General features: G+C 34.8%; 1 protein-coding gene across 3 annotated transcripts in view; it reads right to left on the minus strand.

Annotated features, from left to right (window-relative positions):
- Nucleotides 1-26,242, minus strand: part of LOC129005860 (pseudouridylate synthase RPUSD2-like) — a 545,856-nt gene that overhangs the window by 353,440 nt on the left and 166,174 nt on the right. The window contains exon 1 of one of the 3 annotated variants that reach the window (XM_054434886.1): nucleotides 12,058-12,342. The exons of the other annotated variants lie outside the window; for them this stretch is intronic. Within the exon in view, the coding sequence (XP_054290861.1) occupies nucleotides 12,058-12,237 (180 nt within the window). The 5' untranslated portion in view covers nucleotides 12,238-12,342. Of the gene's footprint in view, nucleotides 1-12,057; nucleotides 12,343-26,242 lie in introns of those variants that run through there. 3 annotated transcript variants of the gene reach the window in all.

The raw sequence follows: 26,242 nt of genomic DNA on the forward strand, positions 1-26,242 counted from the left end.
ACAATCATAATTTATGTTATAAGTTTGTATAAAAAACACACAATACAACTTTTAATGATATATCTATTATGTCTTGTTTGTTTAAAATTTTAACTCAACAAAAATATTGTTAACTTAGCTACGTAGGTTACGTGCAAATCTAAAACTCTTCAAAATTAATTTAGGTATTATTAGTTTGTTAGGGAAGGGAATCAGAACCAAGTTCTTACTTTTAAATGGAATTAGAAAGCTTATACCTAATTTACAAAAAAAATTGCTAGGTACCTTATTTGAAGAAATATTAAAACTCATTGTAGTATATAATAAAAAATATTAATGCTGATTAAAATACGCAACGCCGGAAACTAAAGTTAGTCCATGTGCCTACCATCGATGTATATAGGTTATATACATCGATGGTGCCAACTAAAGTATAGACTAACTAAAGTTTACTTGCGTACACAGGAATGGCAAAAGTGTAAAAGCTGCAACTGTTCCAGTCAAGGTTTACACTATTGTTAGTCTTCTTATTTTCCAGACGACATAAAAGTACACAAAGCCAACTCTACAATTTCGAAAGAAATTTATTTCAACAGCTGTTTTTTAGATCGATAAGAACAGATACAACGCATATTTCATTGTTTAAAGACAAAAGTTTACAAAAAATCAAACTAAAAGTTTTATTTTCTATTCTCGTTCATTTTCTATTGTGAGTTGGAAAACAATGAGCTGAGGGGAAGGTGAGTATTCGGAGTTGGCTCGCGAAGAGTCTCTAAAACAGTCCGACATTCAGTGCCAACTTCACACCAACACTGCCTACCGCATCTTGCGTCTGTTGGTCCGGTGAGTTCACGATAAGCCCGACCAACCTACCTCATCTAACGATCGTCTGTCTGTTGGTCTAGGGAAATGTACGATAAGCCCGACCAACCTACCTCATCTAACGATCGTCTGTCTGTTGGTCTAGGGAAATGTACGATAAGTCCGACCAACCTACCTCATCTAACGATCGTCTGTCTGTTGGTCTAGGGAAATGTACGATAAGCCCGACCAACCTACCTCATCTAACGATCGTCTGTCTGTTGGTCTAGGGAAATGTACGATAAGCCCGACCAACCTACCTCATCTAACGATCGTCTGTCTGTTGGTCTAGGGAAATGTACGATAAGCCCGACCAACCTACCTCATCTAACGATCGTCTGTCTGTTGGTCTAGGGAAATGTACGATAAGCCCGACCAACCTACCTCATCTAACGATCGTCTGTCTGTTGGTCTAGGGAAATGTACGATAAGCCCGACCAACCTACCTCATCTAACGATCGTCTGTCTCTTGGTCTAGGGAAATGTACGATAAGTCCGACCAACCTACCTCATCTAACGATCGTCTGTCTCTTGGTCTAGGGAAATGTACGATAAGCCCGACCAACCTACCTCATCTAACGATCGTCTGTCTGTTGGTCTAGGGAAATGTACGATAAGCCCGACCAACCTACCTCATCTAACGATCGTCTGTCTCTTGGTCTAGGGAAATGTACGATAAGTCCGACCAACCTACCTCATCTAACGATCGTCTGTCTCTTGGTCTAGGGAAATGTACGATAAGCCCGACCAACCTACCTCATCTAACGATCGTCTGTCTTTTGGTCTAGGGAAATGTACGATAAGCCCTACCAGCCTACCTCATCCTACGATCTGCTTGAAAATTACAATAACAACTTTGATAAATATCCTTTCTCAGCAGAAACTATTGAACAGGGCGAAGAACTTCTGCGCTGCTTGAGCGAGGGAAGGAAGGAGAAGTGGTCCAGGCTTCTCTCTGACCTGGATATGAAATTAAACAGTAGGAGAGCCTGGAAGTTGATAAAAAACCTTAGTAACGACCCAACACAAGCAAAACCAGACTATAGCCAAGTGACCCCAAACCAAATAGCTCACCAATTACTTATGAATGGAAAACCAAAACGTAGGGTCAAAAAACACAAATTGGAGCGATTGAAGAATGAGGAAACGGAAAGCTCTTTAGAGAGGTCTTTTACTATTGAGGAACTGAGAACAGCTCTTAGCCTAATGAAAGAAAATAAAGCTGCAGGACCGGATGATATAAGAACAGAGCAAATAAAACGTTTCGGGCCAGAAACCCTCAACTGGATATTGAAAATGATGAACACATGTATGGCAACAATGAAGGTTCCGAAAATCTGGAGGAAGTCTCACGTAGTCGCACTCCTAAAACCAGGCAAAGAACCAACTGAAGCCAAAAACTTCCGCCCGATTTCCCTTCTCTGCCATCTGTATAAGGCCTTTGAGCGTATGATCCTAGAAAGAATCAGTGCGATCATCGATTCTAAGCTTATTCCGGAACAGACAGGCTTCAGACCAGGAAAAGCATGCGGTAACCAGGTCCTCAACCTTACACAACATATAGAAAATGGCTTTGAAAAGAAACTCATAACCGGAGCAGCGTTTATTGACCTCTCGGCAGCATATGATACGGTTAACCACCAGAAACTGTTGACAAAGCTATACTCCCTTACAAAAGACTTCCACCTAACAAGCGCAATCAGAATGATTCTACAGAACAGAAGGTTCTACGTGACACTTCAAGGAAGGAAAAGTCGGTGGAGGGAGCAGAGAAATGGCTTACCACAAGGTAGCGTACTCTCCCCACTACTCTACAATGTATATACAAATGATCAGCCAAAACCTAATGGGACTAGAAGTTTTATTTACGCTGATGACACAGTAATCACGGCCCAAGGAAAAAGTTTTGAAGATGTAGAAAAGAAGATCACTGAATCTCTGGAAGCCCTGAGTACCTACTATGAGCAAAATCTGTTAAGACCAAACCCTCAAAAAACTCAAGTTTGTGCTTTTCATTTGAAAAGTAGACAAGCAAGGAGGAAGCTAAAGATCGTTTGGGGTGGTGTAACCTTGGAACACTCAGAGCAGCCTAGGTACTTGGGAGTCAAACTGGATAGGACACTAACGTTCAGAAACCACTGCAAAGAGCTTAAGGGTAAGGTTGGTGCCAGGAATAACATCCTTCGTAAACTGACTGGGTCAACATGGGGTGCCTGTCCTGAGGTATTAAGAACAACAGCTATGGGCCTATGTTTTTCAGCTGGTGAGTATTGCGCTCCGGTTTGGGGAGCTTCGACTCATGCTAAGGAGGTTGACGTTTCTCTCAACGAGACGGTCAGACTTGTAACAGGCTGTTTGAAACCAACCCCCATTCACAAAGTATATGCAATGGCGGGTATAGCACCTCCCCATATTAGAAGACAAGTGGCATCTGAAAAAGAAAAACTGAAGCAGGAAACAGATCCAAGGCACCCAATGTTCAACCAAGTAATAGTGCCACAACGTCTACGTTCTCGAAGGAGCTTTCTAAAAAGATGCAGGCCATTGGAGACCAATGCAGAAACCAGGCGACTCTCCTTATGGGAGGAGGAAATCCCCCTAATATCGAAGTTTACGGCAAAGGAAGAAATGGCACCTGGGCACTGGCTTCCGTATGATGAATGGCGGGCTCTCAACAGATTAAAGACGGGCGTCTCAAGGTGCAAAAGTAACCTCAAGAAGTGGGGATATGTAGATGAAGACAAGTGTGATTGTGGTCTCACCCAAACCCCGGAGCATCTTCTACTGTGCAGAGACATGGGCACAATTTGTCTGGAGGACGACATTTTTAGAGCAAATGACAAGGCTATTCAAGCTGCTAGATTTTGGAAGAAGATGATTTAATCAGTCAGTCCGGACACGTAAAGTAAGTATCCTACGATCGTCTGTCTTTTGGTCTAGGGAAATGTACGACAAGCCCGACCAGCCTACCTCATCTAACGATCGACTGTCTGTTGGTTTATGGAAATGTACGACAAGCCCGACCAACCTACCTCATCTAACGATCGTCTGTCTTTTGGTCTAGGTAAATGTACGATAAGCCCGACCAGCCTACCTCATCTAACGATCGTCTGTCTGTTGGTTTATGGAAATGTAAAACAAGCCCGACCAACCTACCATATCTTGCGTCAGTTGGTCTAGGAATTCGGACGATATGTCCGGATATACTTATCCCCGAATATTTTAGGATCTTACTAACTTCATTTAAAGGCAGTCCTGTAGGCTCTCAACCTAGAGAAGGTAGGTAGGCTCACTCCCAGGTAAGGCTAACGTTTTCATTGCTTGTCTTCTAGAAAAATGTACTTTCGCGACCAGGCAAACGACTACTTTACGACTTCTTACTGTTGTGGATTTACTTACAGAGAGACATATCCACTTACATCGTTCAGTTCGGGTTGTAAGGAAATTTTCTGACGTTTAAGAATATTAGAGTCAATTGCAACATATAGAAATCAACTAATTCATTAAAAGCTTAGTACATTTTTGGTAAGCCAGTCCAGCAAATTTCGTGCCGGTAAAGTGAACGATATTACCGGTTTTCATCATTTAACACCTTCAAGTATTACAGGATAGGGTATGGTCAGATGAGGATAATCGGGATATTATAACTTATGCTATCCATCGCTTCTGTGGAATATTCAAAGGATTATTTATTAAAAACTACGTTCACTTATTCCTATCTAATGACAGCCTTTTTTGGTGGTTGCTTTTGAATAGAAAAATATTGCGGGACTTACTATCTTTTTGTAATTAAACTTTGGATTTGAAATAAAGAGTAGTTTTATTACTTTGAAAATCTAACGTTAATACACTAGCTTAACTTTTTAAATATACAGGTTTACTGTCGGAGTTTTATTTTTTATTACATATCTACAGTACGAAATAGATCACTAGTGACCGCTGAAATCCCTTAAAAATAATTAAAATGATTAATGTTAGACTACTATATTGACAAATATTTGTGTGCAGTAATAAAAATTATTGTCTTATTAACTGTTTGTTTATAAGTCAGTATTTTATAATTTATTTTTACCTAAGTTTATTATTTTGCAAATGATGCGTCACAAATATTAAATGTCAAACTATTTCAAACACTTTAAGAATTTCATATAATGAATATAAACGATGAAAATAGAAGATATTAGGTTTATTAAGTTGACATCAGGAGAAAATTAACTATCAATCTATTATATAATTTTCTTGAAATTAATTCCTTGGTAAATTTACTTCAATGAGTAAACTAGAAGCTCATTTTTGTTCGTGGAATCATTTGCTCAAATTAGCATTTCTGGTATTTTTAAATTCCCCTGTGAGAGGGAATTTATTGTTTATTAAACAGGTCAGTTGGTAGTAGTGTGCCAAGATTTCGTGGAAGAGCATTCATATCGTTTGTTATAAAAATTATTTGTCAACGATAAAATTCCTGTTTTGTAACCATAAGTTGCTCTACCTTATAATTTTGTTATATCAAATATTCTTGAGTACTGCTTTCCAACATACAAGAAAGATTACGAGTTGTTTGTTTTGTTTGATCAAAGTGTACCCAAAGACTTGTCGATTGGTTATTTAATGCTGTAAAAGTTTTACTTGAAATGACTTTACTTTTGTTATGGACATAGATATTGATTAGGTGGACATAAAATCACAACAAAACTAACATAATGTAGGAATGTATATTCCAACATTTTTCACAGAACTCATTGCGGAAACAACAAGATGCACGTGTGAACTATAAGTAAGTAAATAACTTAAATGAAGTCTAAAATTAAAACTAATTAAATAATACTCCCGCTGCAGCAAAACTGCAGATTAAGCAAATTTCAATTAATTGTATTGAGTTTTTACTAAAATATTTCAACTATACAAGACATATTCATTCCCATATTTAAATAGCAATAGATTTAACGAGTAGTTAGGTTTGGTACTGCGGGGAAGGTAAAAAGTGTTTTTCATAAAATTTTAATAGTATGGAAGTAAATAAATTTACCAAATTTTATCAAAAAACATCCGTAAACGAGCAAACTACAATATTTTTCTTTTCTCCATAGGAATAACAAACGAATATTAGGTGTACCGTTTTGGGCATTTTATTGTAAAGTAAAATTTTACCACACAACTTAAATATACAAAATTGTTTGTTTTTGTAGAAGGCGACTGCAATGAAAATTTTCATGTTTCAAATGCAAAAATGTCGAATAAAACAGTTTTTATGACCCGATCTTGCTGGTACGCAAAACCATTCGTTTTTCCAGCCCAACACGTCCATGTCAAATTCAATCAAAATAAAAAATCACACGAGTCATCGTATTCATGATCAAAAAGGATATTACATAAATGGATGTTAACAAATAGTGTTTTTGACCTCTGAGGAAATCAAAATTAAAAAGCAAATTTGTCCCGGGTCCAGGTCTTACCGGGCTAGCAACCGTAAAAACTATTTCCCTAATTGGGAAATTCACAAAAAGGGTTTTATCATTGACTATGGGGTTTCCCTTGTCTGTGGTTTTATGTAGTATTTCAAACACGCTGTTAACATAATCATACACTACAATTGTATAATGCACGTATTTATTTATATATTTAAAAAATATATTAGTTAGTTAAACAACTTACTGAAACGATCTGAACAATGTTCGGGTTAGTATTTACTCTAAAAGGTCAAGAAAAGTCCGTTCTTGATATCGAATAATACAACTATCCCAGCACACCTTTTGAGGCAACGATAACCTTGAATGGGCCAACGTTATCTTTCCCTTCTGTTTTCGTCCGAGGAATTTACCTCGGAAAATACCGCCGTTGTTATTGTTATGAGACGAGATTTCGTTCAATATTATTGTCAGTACTTTAGTGGTTGACTGTTTCTTCTTAAATTATCTTCGAAATCATTCGGAGGTTGGTTAAATTTACAAATTAAATTTATAAACGTGATCAAAATATAAGAAATTAAAATATGTTAAACGATAATTACATAATTATGTAACATGAACATGTACAAGTCAACTTTATTGAACATACAAGATAGTTGTCTTTGTGTTTTTTTTTTGTTTTTTTTTGGGACTCTTTAATTGGTCAACCTGATGAGAACAATGGATTTATGTTTCATTTCAATTTTATTTTTATCATAACATCGTTGTTTTTGTTTTCCTTTAAGTGAATTAATTTATTATATTATAACTCACCATGAGAGCTAGTTTATTTCTTAATACAATAATGTCCACAAGGAATCATATGGTCTTCACTATAATGTTTCATTTATTTTTCTACTGGTGATAATTTAACATAGTAATAAACGGTATCAGCAATCTGACACATACTTTCTTCTATTAGCTTGTCAAAATCATTGGTAAGCGGTGAGATTAACTATCATATGTATGAGAAATTACAAAAGCGGCAAACACTTTTGAACTGTAATTAATTAAAACAATGCGAGTTGAACCATTTTATTCAGAATTTTAAGGGCACAGGGAATTTTAACATACTAAATCTTTATCAAATCGTTCGGAAGTTCGAAAAAAATATATTTTTTCGTACATTTTTTGTTTTTTTTACAACAATTACAAATCAAAATGTTTAAACAAAATGTAAAAACTCTGGAGATACCATGGATTAGTACCTACGTACCAAATGTCATCAATATTTGACCACAGGTGTGATCTGTAGCTCTGTACACAACCACACATACAGACAGACACACACGGACATAACTCCGAAAACCACATTTTTGGGTTCAGAGGGATCCAAAACGGGTATACTCAAAACTCTAACTCGAATTTTTTACGAAAACAATATTTTCTCCATCTATACTATGGTATAAGGGGAGAAAGTAAAAATCAAAATGTACATTTTTGTAATACTTATAGTAAACTTGTTCTGTATGTTATGTTATTGATTACTGAATATTAACTATGTGTTATAGCAAGCCTTCAAGTGCCGCTCGGCTTATAGCGGATCCAATATATCTAGTGTGATTATTTGTCCATTACTAGTTATTAGTTAAGTTGCTGTAGCGGAAAATCATACTCAACCATCCGTGATATTGCTTATTACTATAGAAAATACGATTTTACATTTAACGAAACTCTACTCTTTACAGGGTGAGGAGAAGCTCCTAGACTTAGTTAAAACTAGGTCTAGGACCGGTTAACTTTCTGGTTTTAGGGTCCGGTTGGCCAAAATGTATATGTATATGTATATGCATGTATATGTATATATATTTTCGGTTCATTGTGCATACGCTCGATAACGTTTGTAACTTTAGCTCTAATTTGGATTGACAAATGTCTTGCGCTTTATTCACTTACTGTTCAAAAGTTTCAATTAGTTATATTATTAATCAAATTGGTTTGTAAATGTATAGTTATTTATGTCATACAGAAATTTTCTTTCGCATACTGGCCTGGAAGAAATTTAAAAGCGTTTAAACCAGCATTTCGACCTTCAGAACATCTTTACACCATTGTACTGTTAGTTTTAAAAACTCTACCATACCATTTGTTTTTATCTATATTTTTAACCTAGGTAATTTGTATTGGACAAAGAAACTATTCATACATTTCACCTAAGAGCCAGCCAACCTCATAAAAATGTCACTATTTAAATAAAAATTGAATAAAAACATGTAGGCCTATGTATCCATTAAATCCATGTAAGTTGAATTTGGTTGTATATTTTCTATACTACTTTCTATTGTAACATAGTAATTGATTTTAAAGAAATAAAAAAAGAATTTAACATTAAAATATGCAAACTTCAAAAAAATCTTACCAAATACATTTACTATCTAAAAAAAATATATTTTCATGCTCTTGTTTAGCTGCCGTACGGTTACAATTTATTTCGTATTTACAATTATAATAAATACGATTTTGAGTAACATATAAATAAATATAATTGTAAATATATTAAAAACAGGTTATGCAGTGTTAAATAATAATTTATTTTACTTCTCTTTACGACTAGTGGCAACACTTGTAAAAGCTGTCACTGTGTCATTTCAAACCTGAATAAATATTTAATTTAAATATCACTCATTATTTTACAATCGTGAAACGTACGATAAAAAACGAACAAGGGAAAATGATTAAATAAACTAGCAAAACTAACAGCCCCGTGAGAATTGTAGAAATGTTTGAATGTTTAAAAGCAATTATGCCAAAGCACTCACGCACCATAGCGTTATCTGTTTGCCGCACGCACATGCAGAAGATTTGGGTCGAGAATTAATATTTAATTTTGTATCCTTCGCTGGCAGTAAAAAGTTTTATTTATTGACTTTAACGCATTTTAAATATCGTTCGTTGCAAAGAACCGCACAGCCAAAATTTTCTTATTTTTACAGCGTAAAATAGTAAAATAAGCATTTATAATTTACCCTACACACAAAAAAATCAATATTAATATGGATAAACTTTAGACAATATAGTACAACCTTAGCTATATTTGAGAAAATAAAATGTCTGAATTTTCAGGAGTTTAAACACTTTAAAACGTGTTTAAAATACATTCAGATTAACCTTATCACTTCACAAATAAAATATTTTATATCACGGTTATATATAAAAACTGCAACGAATCTCAAACAAACGAGAGTTTCGCAAAAGTTTTACAAAGACCATATTACCTTTAATGAACCAGCGAAAGTTTTGCAGTGGTTTCGTCGGAGAACCCCTAGCATACTTAAGGTAAATTAATAACACTTAACTACGAATAGTTGACTTTGTTTAATCATAACATAAAAATAATCACGTCATAAACAATTGTATTTTAATGTTGAATTCTAGACAGCTGTACATTTATCCGTTAAAATAATTATTGGAGTATGCGCTTTCCCCTAAACATAATTTACCCACAAAGGCACACAGATGTTTTGAGAAGTGTATGTGTATTGTAGTTAGTTATTCAATATCAAATAATTCGATTATTTGGACGCAGCAACTGCGATTAACTGAATGAGACATCAAAGGATGATTAAAATTGAAACAGGCCATTTTCAACTGATTCGTCGTTTTATTTATTATTTGAGACGATTAAATTGTACAAAGAGTTTAAAATAATCTCCACACTAACGTTTAAAATATTTTATTGTATTTGCAAAATTACCCCAGTGCCTATGAATCTTTATGTTTATTATCAAAGTTCACTTCAAAAGGTACACTGTACCTATGACTGTTTGCGGTTAAAAATATTTATTTGTTGTTTTGTCAATCGTTTAAAATACTTTGATAGTTCAATAACTGCATTTGATTAAAAGACGTGTTGTTTAAATCGAGTGACCGAAATATGCAATAATTATATGTCAGTAGCATTTGACTAATATATTGAGTTTGCAATACTGTTTTCCGTAAAAATATAATTCCTTTTCCATAATCTTTGTTTTTACTAAGTCTGCAGCTGTTAAAAATCGTTGTTTAAAGTTACGCGATTACAGATTCGGTTCAATGTTAGGATTGTCAAATAAATTATACCAACATTTGACTTTTCTTTCAAATTAAAAATTCAAAATAAAACTACATATCGTTTTACTATGACATACGCTTTTTATTTGATTACATAAATAGCAATATTAGGGTGGACATAATACAATTCATAATGCATTATAGTTGAAGATGTGATTTAAGTTGGATTTTGTATCATATGTATTACTAACTTTTAGTATGTATATATTGTTTTTACCGACAAACTATGGGCTACATTACTTTAGACAAACTATGATGTTTGTTTGAATATTACATGTAATATAGTATTTGCACGTATGTATATTAATTTATAAACATTGATAAGTAACGTTTACCAAACCACATTATTTTGTTTTTCAAAACAACGATGAGTATAAGTGTAATAATTATTTCTCTCTTGAGGCTTTCAACGTGTTTTAATGCATGGAAGGTATTTTACACATTGTATTTTATTGGTTGTTCCTATTTTACTCGTATTGTGAAATTAGGTGATGCTGTTTTATTCCCTCGACCACTTAAAGATTTGTGTAAGTATATCCATACAATATCCATGTTAACTATTTATTTTATTTTTCGTCGTTTATTTCTTCTTTTTGAACATTTTTTCATTGTTTTTTTTTTTTACTTTTGCACTAAGCAGTTTATTATTGTTTGAGAGGGTTTATAGACCCTACCACGGATTCTATTAATGCTCACATAATATGGGGTACCGTTACATGCACAAAACATCATTACAACTAGAGCACCTGAGTTCTCACTGATGCAGCAAAACAATCAATGCATTCGAAGTGGTATTGGTATACACTGGTTATACGGATTTGATTTTCAGATTTGCATTTTACAATTTAGCTAACAAAAATTGTTTTATAATAAAACTCAAAAATATTGTGTCTCTACGTTAAACTTATTTAGTCTTTGATAATCAAACCATTTTACGTAATTTTATCGGGTATTAAGATTTGTTCAATGTATACAAGTATTTATTACTTGAGGAAAATATTACAGCCTTCTTAAACTTATATTTAATGGCAACACCAAGCTGGTATTAATCACTAATATTCTCAATGTTTACAGTATTCGTAAGAAGTTTGTATATATTTACAGTATTTTTAAAATAATATATATATATAATAATGTTTTTGTCCAACAACACAAAATCGTCATCATCCTTGTTATGACAATATGGTCAATTTCGACCGGTATTAATTTCTAAATTACGAAGTAGAGTATTGGTAGTAAACAGCCCATTATTCCATTCACTCTTTCCTTTTTATATCCATTCTAAACCCTATAAACTGCCACTTTATTAGTTTCTTTATTTTCATTCTTGTTTATTCATTTTCCATACCTTAGATGTACATAAAATGAAATGAAATTGTTTATTTGCCGTTGATCATTTACAATTTTTTTTATAAAATGTTAATTTTAGTAGCCTATATAGGTAGTTTTTGCTGTTATCTAGTTGTTATTTTTTAATACTACTAGACGCACATGGACTTGTTAATGTTTGCAAACGTTTCTTGTCAATGTTCACAAATTTATTTCCATACGTTACTGTGCAAATATATTACATGTGATATATAACAACATCATCTAGTTAAAAGTAAAGTAGGCTATAGTTTGTTGGTAAATACTATATCGATTTCTACATGTTTTCACCCAATGTCAAAAACCTGTTTTATGTCAATCAGCTGTTTTATGTCAATTCCTCTTAACCTCCCACCTTTCTTATCCTCTGAGCGGGCGGCACAGTGACAAACGTCCTGAGGGCGGTCAGCGGTGCCGGGGCGAGTCCTAGGACAGGATGCGGCAACAGATGGTGCGGATGGGGCAGGGGCAGAGCCACCATCTTAGGCATGGGCATGCCCCATGGCAGCAGCCAAGGAGACGAGGGATGCTGCATTCCATACACAAGACACTCACGCACGTTCGTCACACTGTCATAGCACGACACGTCCGCGCGGCTCTGTGGCTGGGGAGCGACTGACTACAGCTGACTGTTACTGTCGTCTGCTACACAGCTGACCGCGCAGCGACGGTGGCGCCGAGCGGCGGTGAGGGGTACTACAATGCCGCCGTTGCGAGGCAGCACGCTGTGTATACAGTGAATATTATTTTCAGTATCCAGCTGAATAAGTGGTGATAATGAAGAGATCAGGGTGAATGCAAAAGTTTTGTACATTTGTTCAGTAAACTTGAAGATTGTATTTTATCGTTTATTTTACGATTAACTCTTTTCCTATAGACATGTGATACAATTTATATATTATTGAATTGTTAAAAACGTATGTTATTTAAAAATCTTTTGTACTTACCATTAAAAGTGTGTTCTATCTTTCCCTCTCGCATATTCTTTAAATTTTAATATTTTCAATTCTCAATATTTTACTCATCTGGTCCTTAAACTATTTTTAATTACCCTTTCTCACTTCACTATCTCGCTAAACATTATTTTCTTTAAATAACATTGGTTTACATTGTTGCAAATTAAACTTGCTGCTATCTGCAATTTTACGCTGATTGAATTTGCTACTCTCGTTTTACATATTGAACAAATTATTCTTGCCATATAGGCTACTGTTCCTTGACATTTTATTCAAAATTATAATCTTGTTTATCACGAATAAGGCATAAAATAGTTACTCTTTTCAGTAAATAAAATATAACAATATTGTCTTGCCGTCTACGCAATCATGGGTGATATGTTCAACTGCTCTACGTCAATCTTCAGGACGGTCGTCAGTAAGCCGTGCTCTAAATTTTTTCGTGCATTAATGTGCGTCCATCATGTTTGTATATGTTTAGTATTTATTTAATTCCTGACGCAGTGCAAATTAGGACTTTTCATAACAAGACTATATTACTCATGAATGAGTAAATAAATTATCTGTTTACCGTACCACTACGCACCTGACGATGGAGTTATCTCCGAAACGGCCGTAGTGAAATTTCTCCCCTGATTGCGTAGACGGCAAGAAAGGATTATTATATTATAACGCAATCTTCCACACAGAAAAGTTACATTTAAAACAATTGCCATTAATTTTTGTGGTGATTAGTCCGTGTAAAAGTTCTACCTCAACTCATTTTACCATATTATGGGGAAATTGTATAAAATTTACAAGAGTAATCAAAGTTAAGGTAATTAGTTATCTACTAGGTGTGAACATATAGACGTGAAATCTTATGCATCTGCAGCTTCTTCTAGCAAAGTATCTACTTTGCAGGTAGATTAACTTGTAATTGCGAGATTTTAAAGTGCAGCAAATAGGGTTGCGGTACATTTTAACGAGAGATTAACCTTATAACTGTCCATATAGTTGTAAGAGATGCGATGTTTGAGATAGAATACGCTAATGCATTTTGTACCAATATACCTATGTTATTAATACATGACGTACTTGCAATGTATTTTATGTATATCTGGTATTGTATAGCTTATATCCTTTGTACTCGATACACGATTTTCATTAAAGATTCCATTTTATTTTGGATGGTTCAATGAATTTGTTTAAACTGTGAGGCGGCTATTTCACAAGATCCCTAGTATTTTCTTAATTAGTATTTAATGAAATCTTTCTCAAATCAGCCTAAACGTGTTTTACTCCCTTATAACTCAGAATTCAAAATACACTGATTACCAAAGTCTGGTAAAAGTGTGGTTTCAAAGAAAGTTACTGTTTGAACCAACTGCAACTTCAACAATTTATATTTATCGAATGATGCGATTTAGCGATTTAAGATATCAATGGGAGGTAAAGTATGTTCAATTCACCTTCGTGATCAAAGTAAGAATTCACTTCCACACTATAAAAATTAATTGCTATATTACACACTATACAACAAACTTGGATATTACTACATTATTTATTTTGATATGTAATAATTCAATTTTTTACGAAGTAGTGAAAACTTTTAAACGCCAATCGTTACTGTAACATATATCACATCGTGAATTTTCACCTGCAAATATCTAGACAGTATCGGCAAACCCACTTACTACTATTTACAGCGTAGTAAAGTTCCGTGGCGCACTATATCATCAGATTTACTCTGTAGCACAACGTGTCGTTCCAAAACAAAAATAATTTACAGCCCAGAGGTGATACCAGACAAATCCACCATAAACTGGGCTGACATCCTGCTTTTCTCAGACGAGATTCTTGACTCCTCAACATACGGCTTTTCATACGGTAAATGTATTGAACCTTAAACTATAGTGTTGTATTAAAAATAAAAATTAAATGCATGCCTTTATACAATATCAAATGCATAATTGTATCAATTAGCTGATGAATATTATGCTTAGGTTTCCAAAATACTTTAAACCTTGAAACTTGCCGTTTTCATATTAGCTTGAAGGACCTACTCTTAAGGTCCTCTTAAGGTGTGACTGCCTATTTTATATAATGTTAACTGTATGCTATATATCTGTAGAACTGTGACAGGTAGAGCCTTAATTTTTTTAAGGTCATATATTTATCTAGTTCATCTTAGGAGATAAAAAAATAAATTTACTCAAAGTATTCTTTTTGGATATAACAAAACAATTTATTTTTTCCATAGAAAATTCAGGAGAATTCCATAGAAATTATAATTTTTTGTATACAGACTTGTCGGTTGAAAAAAACAAAAACGTGTTCTAATACATGTTAACAGCAATAACACAACACAACATAAACAATTACCTAAAAAAAAGAAGAAAAATAATTTTACAATTTTACAATTGTTTTAGTCAGAGTCTTCTTAAACCCCTGGTGTATACCCCGCTGGGAAGCAATGCTAAGCTACAAGTTAAAACAAACCCTAATGTGGCCGGCCGGTTTATTCAAAAGCAATTAAAAGTGAGTGCAAACGGCTTTTTGACGGCCCGACGGCGCATACTTAATTACAACTCAGGTAAAATCTGTATTCAAAGAACAACGAACGCATTAAAATAACATTAAGCATCTCGCATCGTTGTTCTTGAGCCGGATTGATGTCTGAATAACTATCCGTCTGATGTGTTTTTGATTACTCTTTGCTCTAACATGATCCTGATTGAACAAAACTGTTTAGAAAGGTTCCAGGTAGAAGTGGGATTTGGTGCTTTCTCGTGTTTGCAAAGGGTAAGTCGTGAAATTCTTTTATGTCGTTCCTTTTTTTTAGAAAAAAATGGAATTAATTGGTAGGCTCAATACAGTGCAAAACTAACAGAAATTAGTTTGTGGCAAATGAAAACATATTTTACACAGACACATAATAGATTATAAATATATTACGAACTAGAAACTTTGCTGTGGCACCATATCGGAATGACATACGAAAGGAAATGTCGTCATTTGGCTACTGAAGAAGAGAATTGACTCTACCATCATTTATCATAAAATATTAATTTTCCAATTTTCATAAAATAAATTTTCTTTGCGTGATTTTGGCCAACTGCCTCTAGAAGGTTAGCGGTTAATATTTTGAACAGATAAGTTGCTAAACCACTATATTTTAATTTCCTTACCGTATCCATGGAAACTAATTTATAATGTTAATAGCATAAGCATAACATGAAACTAAAATATCTAACATAGTATAGCAATTTAAATAAATAAATAACATTTTGACATTTCAGAATAGCATTACAAAACACACAATTAACACCCTATGACCGTAATAGTTTGTATGTTCCTATCCTGAAAATTTGTGTCTTTATATTCGTGTGTGTTTAGGGTAAAAATGACTGGTTTAGTTCCCACTCCACTATACGCAATAATATATGATGAGTTCGGACCACTTTTTCTTCAAAAGATCTATTCAGTGATTTAAATTGTTACTGAAGTCGAATCTTACAAAAGTCCACCAGTCTTAGGCCTTAAACCATGCATATCAATCCAAAGTTTTCCACAACTGCAATGCCATGAATCACTCATAACCACACTAATTGCGATAAGCCATGTTTCAACTGGTTTTACCTGTGGAACGTGTGATAAGAGAGCTAAGCGAACAGTTTGATAAGACGGATTTACTGTTTGATCACACCTGATGGTGTACCACAGGCATGTATCAGCACTCAAGTTTATGCGATGACGTCACTATACTGCCATTGTTAGTCGTAAACAGGCTGCAGTCATGAATCAGCTGATATCCCGGTATCAGACTTCTGTGAACAGCTGTAAAGCAAGCCTGTGTTTATTTTCTTTCACAATGGAAAATCTTATGACGTAAAAGGTACGAGAAGATTATTATGTAATTATTTTCAGTATACATTTTTGTTACATGTCTCAATGTTTCAAGGATTTAATGAGTTTTGGGTCCGATGGAGATTGAATTTAGGACTTTTCCTTAATATAGGAAATGTAATAATAATACAAAAAGGGAAGTTCACTTCAAGCTATATGTTCGCCCGTCAGCAAAAAAGAAAATTAGTATCTTGAACGCCTCTTTATTGGAGAGATTTCCACCAAGAAAAGCCACAACATAAATTATAACGTAAAAAAAGATAATAGTAGTGACTTAACTGCAAACAATCAATATTCGCGGGAAGAGATTAAAATAATATCCTCAGCAAATCTGTCCGTGTGTTCTAATCCATTAACAGGCTTCATTATCCACACGCTATTCTCTCGTTACAACCGGAACAGCTTTTTGTAGCGTTTTAACGTTTCGCACTAGATTGCAGGCGGATTATAGAATTTGCAAAACAAATTAACTTATTATCCTATCACTATGGCTATATATAACTCCTTGGCGAAATATTGAGTTCTTTGGCGGTGTGATAGAGGTTTTTTAGTCTATCATTTTTTTTTTATTATTATTTTAGAATATTGGTGAAAAAGTGCACGTTGAAAGTGAGACGAATTCATGCCCTAAACGAATCACAATCATGCGTGGTAAGATTTGTTGGGAACTTCAAAACTTCATGATTGAATAAACAACCAGAAAAGTGTCTATTAATGATCTGCATGTAATGGACAACGGTTTAGCTAGGTTGGTTTAGGTTGTATTTAGGGGGGTATGTTTAAGATCCCAGGCATCGGGCGAGTAATTCTCCTAACCTAACCTTATAGTGGGTTAGGATTTCAAAGGAGTCACGAAAGGCTTTCCACTAGTAGCTTAGTACTTTTGATCTACAACAGAAATTCTGTCCAGTGTGTTCTCCTGGATTTCTCAGGTGAACAAAAATGGTTTAATTTGTGTCCACTAATTGTTTTACGTTTCCTTGGCAATTCTTTAAGGTAAGTCCACGTAGTGAATTTAATGGAGTTTAATTCTTATAGTGTGAATAGATTGTTTTTATTCCAAAAAAACGAATACCAAAAACAGTTCCTACAAAACGTATACCTCCTTATTTTGGTAATAATGACGTTCAGAGTTTAAGTAATTATTGATTGGTTACTTTTTGTAAGAATGTTTATTTTAGTGCTTTCCCCACTAATTTAGTTGGTAAGTGATAAGTTACTCTACCATTTAAAAACCACAACCCATCCAACGAGTATTAAAAAGTATTAATAGATCTGTCGTTCATGAAATTCACAAATCTTATCTGAAATCCTTCGCACACAAACGCGACATTGTATTCTAAAGGGTCTTTTTAAATCGAGCTCTGATCTACATCAAAGACACATTACCACTTTAAAAACTGTTATACACACTGAGTATTTCCTTTTTCCATAAATGTACAAATTTAAATCAATATAATTTGCAAATGACGTATTTTCCAACGCACACTACTATAAGCATGATATGAACCCCAAAGCTAACACACTGATTAACAAAATTATCAACAGAAGCCAACATTCGTGTGACCTTTAAAAATTAAAAGGCCTGCATGAGTCGCATGTACGAGCCTAGCGTGCAACAGCTGTCACATTGTCAGCTGACAGTATTATGAGTAGGGCATTAACATATGTCGTGGGCTACAGGCTACATGGGGACTGACACAATCTGACGCATTATCAGTGGCTTATCTTGTAATGGAAACATATTCTTTCTAAAATATGAGGTCTGATAATAAACCACACTCCATACGAAGTCATTAAGTATTTCAAATGGTTTGTTTGATATATAGGGCTTAAGGGCTAATGTTTTCCTGCACTAAGCTGTAATGGTTTGACTTCCATCATTGTTGATTTGCTATGTGATATTTTTATGGAGATTCAGACTCTCATTAAGGCTATAAGAACATAAATACATACAGGTTTCTTAGATAGGAGGTATTAGGTATCGCTTGGCAGAAAAAGCTATAAGATGTATTTTTAGGGGGGGGGGATATGTTTTATTTTTGTTGTTACTGTTGCCTATATGGGGAGCGAGCTGGTATAGTGAGTAGTTAGGAATTGGGGGTCCCACTCCCGGAGTTTATATGGGTTCTTATGGGAGTAAAACCCGGAGGCAACGCAGGTGGTGTTGTGGGTCAGACCAGGTGTGGACGGGGTAGGGGACGTGAATGAGGACGGGTATGGTTATTTGCATTATACAGTAAAGTATTATGTAAATAACCGTACCCATCCCCCAAGGCCTGGATTCAAAACCCAACCCATCCTCAATACTTGTTATCATAATACTTTACTGTATAATGCAAATAACCATACCCGTCCTCATTCACGTCCCCTGCCCCGTCCACACCTGGTCTGACCCACAACACCACCTGCGTTGCCTCCGGGTTTTACTCCCATAAGAACCCATATAAACTCCGGGAGTGGGACCCCCAATTCCTAACTACTATAGTGGTTAGAGCGAAGGGATTAGGTGCCCAAGGTCCCAGGTTCAATTCCTGTCCATCGCTGATGGATTTTATCAATCTGATAGTGCTGCAACCCTCTAGGACTAGCCTGAAGTACCGTGTAAAACTGATTCGGGCTAGAACTAGTGTCTTAGGATGTATAGTTGGGCAAAAAACTATTGCCTACTTAAAATTTATTCCTTTTGTAGAATAATCCACGTTTTAAGATGATCTTTATTGCTGAATATAGGATACACAACGGTCCGCCAGTGAAATTTATAAAATAAAGTACTCAGATGGAAAGAGTAAGGTGTTTTATGAGTATATTTTGCGTTTTTAAGACATTTTGTACAATACAAATTTACTATTATTATTCAATTCCTAATAATCAGACTACATTGACAAAACTGCCTAGTCAAGTAAGCTAACGAGATATTTCTTTTTTAACTACAATTATATTTGCTGATCTCAAAATACAAAGACACAACTATTAGTAAATACTTAAATATTTGATGAGTACGTTAATTGTATACTGCTTTGATGTTCTTTTAAATAAGTATAGATGAAACTGTAATTTATACTGTGTTTAGACGTGTTCGGAATATTTCCACTTGACTAGCAACATTTAATCGGGCTTAATATTTCCATCAAGGCAAACATTAATTATTTCACAATAATAAACGTCAAGTGGCCAATTTAGTCATAAATTATTGTTGGAAACATGTTTTACAAATCTACCTGACGCTTCTCAACCCTAATGGTTTGGAAAAAAGCTTTCCTCTGACAATTATATCCCACTTACAAACAAATCCACGTTATATACGCTGATGCAAACAGCAATACATAAATCATCAGTCAACTACGTTTAAAGAATTTTCTTTTTAACACTTGGAAACTGCAATCAAAAACACATCAGACTTGAAACTTTAGTTCGCGAGTACAATCCGGCCGTGACGTCATTTATAATTGATAGCTTGCAGCAATACAAGCGTTTCTGTCATCCCAGTTGACTTTTAAATTCAAACAGTTTGTACAAGATAGATTATGAGCTTTATGGTGTTGCTTTTTAGCGAATGTCCCATATACAGTAGGGAATAAGCTATTACCGTAGTACTCGTGGTAAGACCTAGACCCGGTTCCGATTTACTTTTTTCGTTTTGAGGTCCCAAGAGGCCAAAAACACCATCCGTTCAAATTCATATGTGTATATGGATGTGCCCGTTAGCACGATTACTCGAGTAAAAATGATCTGATTTCGATTAAATTTGGTATAAACGTGTAAACCTATATTCATTCAAAGGAGTTCGCGAACCAGCATGATCGGACTATGGGAACGAGGGGTTATGGGGTAAAAATAGATTATTCCCATTTTCGACCCTAACAACACAAATTTCACAATTTCTTTCCAAACCATTTTGTAGAGCTTAAAAAAAACAAATAATGTAGTATATTGAACGGTCATTGTGCGCCTAATGGTTACGGATAAAATTCAAAAAAAAAATTAATTTAAAATTCCCATGATGGAGAATAAATCAACTGTTGTAGTTTGCTTGTTTATGAAAATATTTTGATCGAATTTAGAAAATACATTAATTTCTTAATAAACTATTAACATTTTGCAACAAAAGCATTTTTTTGCCCTCCCTAATTCTATATAAATAATAAATAAACGTGATATATTTAAGGAAGCATTTTAGTGTAAATCCAATCAGGCAAATGGAAATTTGCTTAGTCTGCAGGTTTGCTGCGGCGGGGGTACTCAAAATAGTGTAACAGAATACAAAGTTAAAAATATACAACTAGTTAATGGGAATTATGCTTCGAAGCTGAAAATATAATAAATTGTAAATATATCCTAAACGATTGAAATTGTAAGCTTATTTTTTTTTATTATTATGTTACATATAACGGATTAAGGTCTATAGGCATTTTGGGGATGAACTCAAATATTTCAGTTTGAAAACTTTTTAAGCATTTCACGATGAAAACTTTATACAGATCTAAATACTTATTTGGCTTTTAAAAAAGGGCGATAGTGAAAGGTTTGGAGCATTGATAGTAGTATTTTTTGGAATCATTTGATGGATAAAAGTATTAAAATAGTTTTCGGTTCCCTTATACATGTTAATCCAGCTGAAAGGGCTTTTAATCCTTTTCAAAGTAAAATTTTAACATAGTTAAGAAAATTCACACGATTTTACAAAAATATCCTTTAAAACCCCTACAGCAAACTCTATTTTTTATTTCATCTTGTCCGTCGACCTCAAGTTGCTTCTTTTTAAACAGTCCTTTAGGCCAGGCGCACACACGCGATTTTGAGTCGCGCAACAGTTGCCCGACTAAAATGTTCAACATTGTTTTAAATCGGAGTGCGCACACCAAGGAAACAGTCTAGGGACAGTCGCGCAACTGTTGCAACCGATGTTCCCAGACCCAATTTGCCAGCGACTGCTCTGCGACTGAATTGTTGCGGGACTGTCGCTCCAGGTTTGGTATCCATTGAAACAAGTGTAGATGCGCACACATGCAACTAAATTGTCGCTGTGTCGCTCAGTCTCACCCCAGGAGTTCAACTACTCCAGAACTGTCACTAGTGTTTGCTCTCTTGTTGTGTGAAGTTTTTAGAAAATTACAAGTATGAGTGTGCGTGATGAGGATGTCGAACAATTAATTGATGAAGTTGAGAAGAGGCCGCCTTTATATTTAAAGTCATTGAAAGACTATTCGGATATTAATTTAAAGAAAAAGTTGTGAGATGAAGTGTTTTTGGCAGTTACCAAAGATTGGAACAACCTAACACAAGAGGATAAATTCAAACAGGGTAGGTAAATATTAAAAACTATTGCTACATTACATTCGGAACGCTGTACGAATGTATGTCCAACACGTCTCAAGACTAGATTCACGACTAAAAAGTTGCCTGTGTGCGCACTCCAGTTCAACTGTCGCTAGACTTCAGAGTCTCCGAGAGAGTTGCGCAACAGTCCCCCGATTAGTCGGGCAACTGTTGCACGACTCAAAATCGCCTGTGTGCGCCTGGCCTAATTATTTATGGTCTTTATTTAGCTACTAATTTATCCTCAAGATCACCTGTTTGTTGATCTTGCAGGTGTATACAGATGATGTGCTATGTGTATTGATACTATAACACATAATTACAATCATGGCTGGAGGTTGAGTGTCTAATATACTACGATACACGAGAGCCGATTGAATCAATCAATGCTTATGGAGACGGTGACCTGCAATCTATGAGCCAATATGGCATCAACTACAGCCGACTTTGGATACTGTTTATCATCCTAATGTTCTGTTTGATATTTGACTATGCTGATAGCTGGATACTTTTCATACTTTTCGATATATTAATTTAGAACAAAGTGAATCATTTATCAATCAATTGATTGTGTAAATGTTTGAATTTAGTTGGACAAAAATAAATATATGGTTAACAACGCAAGCTATGAATGCAGGTCTGACACATACCTTTAAAACTCTCCTCGCCCCATTCATAGAAACAACAAATATATGAAGGAAAAATCTTATTTTTAAGACTTAATTTAACAAACCTAACTGTATACGTAAGTTACTTTAGGTTGTTCCGCATAAGATTGGCATTAAAGTGCACATTTCCTATTTTAATTTAATTTTTTTCTGAACTTACCCCTTGAACTCGATCAGAATCAACAGTTTCAACACACCTGTAATAACAATTAATAATAATTAGTACCGGTACAGAGATTATCACATAACACTTAAAAAATAAGATTTTTGTACAATCATACTAACTAATCAAAAGTACTACAATAATGTTTTGAAAAGGAAAATGAAAAACATGTAAAATGTAACTGATTTAAAAGGTAGTACTATCTTAATTAATATAAATATCAATTTGCATAGAACAACGTAATATAAATTTACTGTTTATCAAATATCATATCTAGTACCAAAAGTAACAAAACCGATGATTTCAAACAATTACTACGAGTTAAAACGCATAAACATAGCATTGACAATGACAACACTAACCCTAATTTTGCACCACTTGATCAGCGCTGTGAAAGGGGCCTTAGATGTTTTCATTGTTGACAGTCATTGTAAGCGGGAACTTGCTGTCAACATTATTGTTGCTGTCAACGAGTGGAGTAGAGCCTGTTGTCCCTAGATGAGACTATCGAAGTGGTAAGAACACACTGTGTCTGTTAAGTTTCATTGTAAACCAATTATTCTTACTGTCAATGTTTGTGCGGTCTGAATGTTTGGTTTACTTTGAGATACGACTTTACCAGTAAAAATCTATTTAACATATAAAAAATTAATTTGATAGGATGTTATGGAAACAATATTTATGTTTATTGTTTCATTTTAAAGGTACAAAAACTATCTAAGAATAAAATGACGTAACTCGTTACCATATTCAACGATCTACCTAGTGCAACATTGACACGTTAAACAGTTGACAGCAACGAGACAACTATCGAGACATTTAGGCATGGTTACCAAGTTTAGTAACATATTTGGTGATCCCACATGTACATGATTATGCAGTTGACACCAAGAATTAACTAAACCTGATATGCATAAAACGATTTGGTGATGTTACAAATAAGTGACATGCAATTAACAGCGACACAAAGATTAACGTGTTAATGCTCATGTTTTGCACAATTGTATCGGAGCACGATTCGCTCATGTCCCAAAGCAAAGGCATAATTAAAATAATGAATACACAACATTAGTATTTTTAGCCAACGATTAGCTGAAGTAGCATTCAGCTGACGATAACACGGCGAATAACGAGAGGTTACACGTATCGTTGAGCTCACGACTTGCTGACGTCACTAAAACATGGGATGTAGCTGACAGCAGCACATCGGTTAACGAGGGTTGATAAGCATCGTTAAGCTTACGATTTGCTGACGTCACTGAAACATGGGATGCAGCTGACAGCAGCAAATCGGTTAGCGAGAGTTTAAAGCATCGTTAAGCGTACGATTTGCTGACGTCACTAAAACATGGGATGCAGCTGACAGCAGCACATTGGTTAACTAGAGTTGATATCCATCGTTAAGGTTACGATTTGCTGACGTCACTAAAACATGGGATGCAGCTGACAGCAGCACATCGGTTAGCGAGAGTTTAAAGCATCGTTAAGCTTACGATTTGCTGACGTCACTAACACAAGGGATGTAGCTGACAGCAGCACATTGGTTAAATAGGGTTTATAAGCATCGTTAAGCTTACGATTTGCTGACGTCACTAAAACACAGGATGCAGCTAACAGCAGCACATCAGTTAACGAGAGTTTATAAGCATCGTTAAGCTTACGATTTGCTGACGTCACTAAAACATGGGATGCAGCTGACAGCAGCACATCGGTTAACGAGAGTTTATAAGCATCGTTAAGCTTACGATTTGCTGACGTCACTAAAACATGGGATGCAGCTGACCGCAGCACATCGGTTAACGAGAGTTTAAAGCATCGTTAAGCGTACGATTTGCTGACGTCACTAAAACATGGGATGCAGCTGACCGCAGCACATCGGTTAACGAGAGTTTATAAGCATCGTTAAGCGTACGATTTGCTGACGTCACTAAAACATGGGATGCAGCTGACAGCAGCACATTGGTTAACTAGAGTTGATATCCATCGTTAAGGTTACGATTTGCTGACGTCACTAAAACATGGGATGCAGCTGACAGCAGCACATCGGTTAGCGAGAGTTTAAAGCATCGTTAAGCTTACGATTTGCTGACGTCACTAACACAAGGGATGTAGCTGACAGCAGCACATTGGTTAAATAGGGTTTATAAGCATCGTTAAGCTTACGATTTGCTGACGTCACTAAAACATGGGATGCAGCTGACAGCAGCACATCGATTTGAGAGTTTATACGCATCGTTTTAGATCTTAAGCTAACGATTTCCTAAAGTCAGAGAAACGTAAAGTATGGATGACGAAAACTCAACTATTAAAGAATGTTACAGCAAACTTGACTTTGAAAAATACATGTTTTCCGAGTTGATAAGACTGTTGATTTTCAGATTACTTATTTAATTTAAAGTTTTAATCACAGTTTTTATATATTTCGGAATTGATTTCTTTCCCTACTGCACTTACTTATAGAAACAATTGTGTTTTTCTGAATAAAGAAATTGGTTCACTCCTTGACTTCCGTTTTTAAGTATAATCCACTCTAGATTTAAATTTTGATGACATTCTGGTTTCGTCAACATATAATTTGAGTTTAATGTTATTGGATAGCCTAGATTAAACATTTAATCAATGGGAATAGCAAGTTCTTTAATGAATTGGTCCATACTAGTATTTAAAATAAAAAATATCAGCTCAATACATTTAGCGTATAAAAAGATGACACAAATAGATTATCGTACATTAAAACGAAGATCATGTTTTTCAAACAAGACTCTACTGTATATAAAACATAATAAGGTTCCAATGTTTTGTATTATACTTCATCAAATCAAACCTGATCCAAAACACTAACATTCATTATGAATATTGTATAACATCTTAAAAACTATTAAAAAATATAATGATCAACAAAAAGATGTCAAATAGATTGAGTGCTCCAACAAAGTTAAAAATTCCAAAAACAACAAAGAGTTACCCGACTGTTTGAATTTTGCATTACAACCGTACAATGTGGTCTTGCCACTTCATGCCGAGCTGAAGAGATAACAGCGACAGCGCCACTCGTTGACAGCAACAATAATGTTGACAGCAGCTTCTGTCTGACGGTGACTGTTAACCGTGACAACAGCTGAGTAATTCGTCAACAAAACACGAGGGGAGTAAACACTGACAAGGGAAAGTCAACATCATCGAATGTAAAGTTTGTTAGTATAACTGACTTGTAAGTGTGTTGTCTATGGAAACAACATTTACCGTTGCTAGAAACAAAGATGGGACTTTTATGGAATAAATTGCACTAAAACCTTTCAAGAATTTCGTGTTTTATAATTTCTACACATGTTCATACGGGGCCACAATTGAAATATTTTATATGTTTACAGGCAGGATTTTTATTGGGAATTAAGCTTTTCGCATACAATGTTGGAAGAGTGGAAAAAATTAAGAGCTATTTCAAAGTTTGAGATTCTAACTTAAATCGGTTCAGATAATCCAGAAGTCATTTTGGAATAAAAGTTAAAATAATTTATTTTGATTTTTAATCTAGAACTGTTTAAA

The sequence above is a fragment of the Macrosteles quadrilineatus genome, unplaced genomic scaffold (genome assembly GCF_028750875.1).
Source record: "Macrosteles quadrilineatus isolate MER2022 unplaced genomic scaffold, UCM_ALF_1.0 Scaffold_39__1_contigs__length_1060358, whole genome shotgun sequence".
NCBI lineage: Eukaryota > Metazoa > Arthropoda > Insecta > Hemiptera > Cicadellidae > Macrosteles > Macrosteles quadrilineatus.